At 42.7% G+C, this 6,669-nt stretch overlaps 1 protein-coding gene across 1 annotated transcript in view; it reads left to right on the forward strand.

Annotated features, from left to right (window-relative positions):
* Positions 1–5,991, forward strand: part of LOC124288151 (leucine-rich repeat protein SHOC-2-like) — a 31,808-nt gene extending 25,817 nt beyond the window's left edge. Inside the window, exons 18-20 of the mRNA XM_046724721.1 lie at positions 487–1,221; positions 1,397–2,485; positions 2,666–5,991. Of these exons, the coding sequence (XP_046580677.1) occupies positions 487–519 (33 nt within the window). The 3' untranslated portion in view covers positions 520–1,221; positions 1,397–2,485; positions 2,666–5,991. The remainder of the gene's footprint in view (positions 1–486; positions 1,222–1,396; positions 2,486–2,665) is intronic.
* Positions 5,992–6,669: the final 678 nt, after the last annotated feature.

A 6,669-nucleotide genomic window follows, 5' to 3' on the forward strand; every position in this document is an offset into this window, starting at 1 on the left:
ATCCACACCCACACTTGATCACATCCACACCCACATCTGATCACATCCACACCCACATCTGATCACATCCACTACCACATCCAAACCCACATGGACGCCCTCAACCACATCCACATCATCAACCGCTTTCCCTTCACCATCCACTTTCACATCTACGTCCACACCAACATCCACATCCACATCCACATTGACATCATCATCCACACCCACATGGACCTCCTCAACCATATCCACGTCCACATCATTAACCGCTTTCCCTGCACCACCCACTTTCACATCTATGTCCACTTTCACATCCAAATGGACGTCCTCAGCCGCATTAATTTTCACCTCAACGTCAACAACTACATTCCAGACCACATCCACATTCACATCTACATCGTCAGTGATTATTGTTAATAATGTTAATGATAATACATTTGCCTCACTGAATTACTGTGGTGTGTTGAGATGCCATGTGTTAATCAGGTTTATGTTTGTCTACAGTACCTGAAGCTCCAGGGTCCGTACTGCCCATAACAAGCTGACCGAGGAGCAGCGGGCGGAGCGGGCAGAGCAGGCAGAGAGGCTGTGATGGTGACTGTGTATACGGGGCATTTCAATATTGACTGCTGACCAACACCACTTGTTGGTCCTACCACTTGTTGGTCCTATACCCAAAGCTTATGTTTCATGTTGGCAAGACTCTCCAGGAAATGTGAAGAAATCTGTGATTATTTCCCCTTGGAAAGTGCAAATTGTCTCCCTTGGACCAGTGTTGACTTGTTTGGCTGTGTCTACTCGGCGGCGGCAGGCAGGGGTTGTTCCCATAATGACATGTACAACTTGCTAACCAAAATATCATTTGTTTAATGAGGACACAGGGTCTGAGAGAGGTCGCTCAGTATGGATGGTGGGGGGATGTGGTGCGTGGGAGGGAGGGACAGGCGTTGATGGCTCACTTGTACCGTCCCCTGCAGTTGACAGCATATTATCTTCTCAAGTATTACACAATGTCTCTCAAGCTGTATAGACTAACCATGCACTGTAAGACTGGGTTACGGTGCCATGGTATGATACTTATATCTTGTCACTGTGTGCCATGGTATGATACTTGTATCTTGACACTGTATGCCATGGTATGATACTTGTATCTTTGACACTGTGTGCCATGGTATGATACTTGTATCTTGACACTGTATGCCATGGTATGATACTTGTATCTTGACACTGTGTGCCATGGTATGATACTTGTATCTTGACACTGTATGCCATGGTATGATACTTGTATCTTGACACTGTGTGCAGCAGTGCGATACTTGTATCTTGACACTGTATGCAATGGTAAGATACTTGTATCTTGACACTGTATGCCATGGTATGATACTTGTATCTTGACACTGTATGCAATGGTGAGATACTTGTATCATGACACTGTATGCCATGGTATGATACTTGTATCTTGACACTGTATGCAATGGTATGATACTTGTATCTTGACACTGTATGCCATGGTATCATACTTGTATCTTGACACTGTATGCAATGGTGAGATACTTGTATCTTGACACTGTATGCAATGGTATGATACTTGTATCTTGACACTCTGTGCCATGGTGCGATACTTGTATCTTCACACTGTGTGCCATGGTATGATACTTGTATCATGACACTGTGTGCCACGATATGATACTTGTATCTTGACACGGTGTGCCATGTTGAGATACTTGTATCAAGACACTGTTTCAAGGTGAGGTGCTTGTATCTTGACACTGTTTGCCGTGGTATGATACTTATATCATGACACTGTATGCAATGGTATGATACTTGTATCATGACACTGTATGCAATGGTATGATACTTGTATCGTGGCACTGTATGCCATGGTATGATACTTGTATCATGACACTGTGTGCCATGATATGATACTTGTATCATGACACTGTGTGCCACAGTGAGATACTTGTATCAAGACACTGTGTGCCACGATATGATACTTGTATCAAGACAATGTTTCAAGGTGAGGTGCTTGTATTGTAAGGCTGTGTGTTGTAAGGCTGTGTATCCATACACGACAATGTACCTGTAAGAAGGTATGTTACATGGTCAAATGAAATTTCTGTTTTCTGATTTTATGTAAAAGAGTGCTCAAACCATTGTTAGCGGAAAGAATTCGGGTTTACTGAGTATTCTGTTTGGGTATGTGTAGTCCCGTGGCTGTAGGACAAGTGTCCTGTGTTCATGTTTGGCGGCCTGCAGTAAGTGACCCACTTTGTATTGTTACAGCTTGTCTTGGCTTGCTTCACTGGTCTTGCTTTCCATCTTTGTTGAAACAGGGTACGAAACAGACGGGGACCCTCCCTAGCCTGATCAGCTGTTGTCGTTGTGGTGATTAACTTAGGTTCATTAGGAAATCATCATGGAGAAACACCTGTGCCAAATTCAAGATGTTATTGTTTCACCTTGACAAGATAATGCATGTGTGCAGATCATTCTGTGTGTACAGGTGTCTGTGATGCATGTGTACAGGTGTCTGTGATGCATGTGTACAGGTGTCTGTGATGCATGTGTACAGGTGTCTGTGATGCATGTGTACAGGTGTCTGTGATGCATGTGTACAGGTGTCTGTGATGTATGCGTACAGGTGTCTGTGATGCATGTTTACAGGTGTCTGTGATGCATACAGGTGTCTGTGATGTACAGGTCACCCTGTGATGTGTGTACACAGGTAACTGAGATGCATTGGCAAGATTTAAGCTCAGTACATTTCACAAAAACTTTCTAAATGTAATCTAGGAATAAGGAACATTGTTTCTGCTGCAAGAAACGTCAACCTCTCTGACATCAGAAAATAATGATGTTTTGTAAGCTGTGTTGAAAAGATGCAAGACATATGCTGAGAGTAGACTCTAAACTTCGGGATCAAACTGCAGTGGCAAGACCTGACTCCTGTGACCAGATGTCTCCTATGGTGAGACGCAACTTCTCTGGTGAGATCAGACTCCCATAGCAAGATCCGACATCTTTGGTGATATGTGTCTTCATTGGAGAGATCAAACTCCCATGGCAAGATCCAACAGCTGATCTGATTATTGTAGTCAGACCTGACTTTATGGTGAGATCTGACCATTGTGGTGAGATCCAACTTTATGGTGAGACCTGACTATTGTGGTGAGATCCAACTTTATGGTGAGACCTGACTATTGTGGTGAGACCTGACTTTATGGTGAGATCTGACTATTGTTGTGAGATCCAACTTTATGGTGAGACCTGACTATTGTGGTGAGACCTGACTTTATGGTGAGATCTGACTATTGTGGTGAGACCTGACTTTATGGTGAGATCTGACTATTGTGGTGAGATCTGACTTTATGGTGAGATCTGACTATTGTGGTGAGACCTGACTATTGTGGTGAGACCTAACTTTATGGTAAGATCTGACTATTGTGGTGAGACCTGACTTTATGGTGAGATCTGACTATTGTGGTGAGACCTGACTTTATGGTGAGACCTGACTATTGTGGTGAGACCTGACTATTGAGCTGAGACCTGACTTTATGGTGAGACCTGACGCCTGTGATAAACTACTGAGGTGACCTTCGACTCAGTATTCACTGCAGCTCATAATGTCCTGTGTGCGTTGCACTTTCCACTTTCGTCTTTCGTCCCCTGCTTGTGCAATGTAGGAAGAGCATTCCATCCCTGCAAGATGGGTGCATGGAGGACTGTGGTACCATCCGTGGCTGCTGTGTTGATGCTGGGTGCCATGATGCAACGCTCTGCTTCCTGTATCAATACCAAGTGATACATATATATACAAGCAAAAAATGGTATGTAACAAAATTGTTTCAATACATTTTTCTACTTGTATGTACAAAAGGGCTCAAGCCACTTTGCATGTTGAATGTTTTAGTTGGGGTACTATTTATTTCCCTTGCTGGAAATTTTCCCTGTACATGTAAACATCTGGTTTTCATGTACCATATTGTTTCATCATATCAAAGGCTTGATATTGAGATATGTATCGTATGATCAAGTGTTTCATTACAGCCCCAACATGGGCATATCCTTAGACTGGTGCATCAAGGACGACAGACACTACATCTTCCCAGACACAGGACTTAACTGACAACAACTGTCTAGTTTCAACCCTTGCCTGAATAGGCTGGGATTTGGTGGCTCGATCAGGGCTCCATCAATAACTATTACATCCCCACCATGACCCTCCTAACTGGCCGAGCAAATTCCACCTAACATATTACCTCAAAAAGTGTATCAACTTACTGGACCAGATTTATTAAAAACATGATTTGGAAAGTATCTGCCAATACAAGTTGACGGTAAATTTGGTTTGTAAATCATGCCATCAACTGAAAACTGGGGCTGTTAATGAACCAGATATCTATGACTGGATCATTAGCCAAAACAAACATCCAAACTTCCAGACAAGTGTTAAACTGGACGTTTATTGTCAGTAAGTTCCCCAACTTTAAGATTGCTACACGAAGGCTGACTGGTTGTCTGGGAGGGGATTTCCCTTCCATGCAGCCTGCGTGTGAAGTAAGCATTGTAGTGAATACATTGTTGAGTTATTGTTGTTACAGGCGTATTGTATGGATTGTAATCTAAGAATCAATGATTGCAGGTAATGATTGCCTCAACTAGTGCCTGTTATAGGAACATTATATTATTTCACTTATTGGAAATACATCTGATTTGTTCTGACGGTAGGTGACCTTATGTAAAGCTGTGTGGTGTGGACAGGGTATCGGGTTACTAGGCACTGATAGTTCATGGGTGGTTTTGTCAGAGCTAGGTGTTGGAACCTGTGGAGGTTGAGATGTTTGTGCAGACACTGAAGGCTCTTGTGTTGGTGCAGGTTAACACCGAGGTCAGGATGTTTGCGCCAACACTGGAATCACGGATGTGTGTAGCCACTGCAGGTCTTATTGTTGTAAGCATTTCCTGTGGAAGGGCTTCAGTTTAATGAAGGTATAAGTAAGACATTTGTTTAGGTCTGTCCTGAGTACTCCTGTTTCTGTGTGGGTGACCAGTGCTGCCCCGTGGCCTGTGTAGACAGTATGTGCTATGTTGTAACCCCGCTGTTTCCATAATGCTGTCTGGTGTTTAGTCTTGCATGGTAATATTGCTGAGTCAGTTTCTAGGATAAGCAATTAACATTTTGTCTCTTCCTGAATAACTTGAAGTGGGATTTTGTTGTTGTTGGAAAACAGCTCCTAGGATGTAAGGCACTCTGAAGCTCATACACTTCTCAAACAAAAGTTGTTTGAAATTGTTTAGAATATACAATTATGTAAATTGTTACATTAAAAAGGTGTTGCCATGAACCATATTTAAAGGGTAAGAGGGTGGGAGGTGCTACTACGATGTGAGTCGAGTCATTGTTTGAATAATGTGTCATTATCAAAAAAGTGCTACAATATCATATCATTTTTCAAAACGATTCATTTCATTCTCTTCACAATCATATTTTCTGAAGGATGACAAAACTGTTACATGACTGCCATACACTTTGTTAGAACCGACCTGCTTGTCTTGGTGGAATTCAGATAGGGTACACAAATGTGTCTCGTCAGCCTGGTGGTGCCAGGCCGTGCTGCAACATTTGGTACGAGTGGGTGTTCTGACTTCTAGAAGTCTGTAAATACATCATCCCTACCAAATGTTGGACACTGTATATTTTACTTCTTAAGATGTTGTCCTTGGACAAGGTTACTAAGGACAGAATTATTGTGTAAGTGTTTCACCCTGTGCTTGGTATCAGAGAAAGGGTTTCATTGGTTTTGATCTCAGCCAATCAAAAGAGTGCTAGAATCTTACAGTGATTGGCTCATGAACCATGTGATAGAGAGGTTTGAGCCAATCATCTGCTGTGTTCCATACTGATTGCCAGTGTTGTCCCCTGTCCTGTGTGGGTGGAGTGAGGCTGTCCCAGGCTGTATGCTGGAGATGTACATATACAACAATAAACTTATGCTATGTCAAATATCACTTGTTGTAGATCTGTTTTTCATTCAGCGTGCTCCTAGCACCTTGTGTCTGGACAGAATAGGGATCGGGTTGTTAGACCCGTCCCAATTTCTTGATTTACAGGTCTCTGGAATATTGCCCCTTGTGGCATAAAACATTCAAGCGTCTGGGAGTGGCTATTGCCCAAAAAATCTTTCAAAGTTAACATTACCATGGATTAAGTGAGTTTAGTTTTACGCTGCACTCAGCAATATTCCAGCTATATTACAGTGGTCTGAAAATAATCAAGTCTGGACCAGACATCCAGTGACCAACAACATGAGCATAGATCTGTGCAATTGGATACGATGGCATGTGTTAACCAAGTCAGCGAGCCTGACCACACGATCTTGTTAGTCGCCTTTTACGACAAGCATGGGTTTCTGAAGGTCACATTTAAGGTACGGTAGATCTTCATGGGTACATTACCATGGAAGAGATCTGAGTTTTCACATGAGATGCTGTCGGTATCAGAGACTGGCAACATTGAAACTGGGTACGATATCATTGGTGTTTAAGCAGCATGTCAACTTTTCAAAATAGTAGTTTGTTTTGATTTGAGGCAGACAGACTCAGGATGAGTGGGATGGAACCTGCCTCCAGCAATCTGAAACGGATTCAACACAATGAGCAAGTTTGGTGTGAAGACAATTGTAGGCA

Source organism: Haliotis rubra, unplaced genomic scaffold (genome assembly GCF_003918875.1).
Source record: "Haliotis rubra isolate DU_JTF1 unplaced genomic scaffold, ASM391887v1 Scf413, whole genome shotgun sequence".
Lineage (NCBI taxonomy): Eukaryota > Metazoa > Mollusca > Gastropoda > Lepetellida > Haliotidae > Haliotis > Haliotis rubra.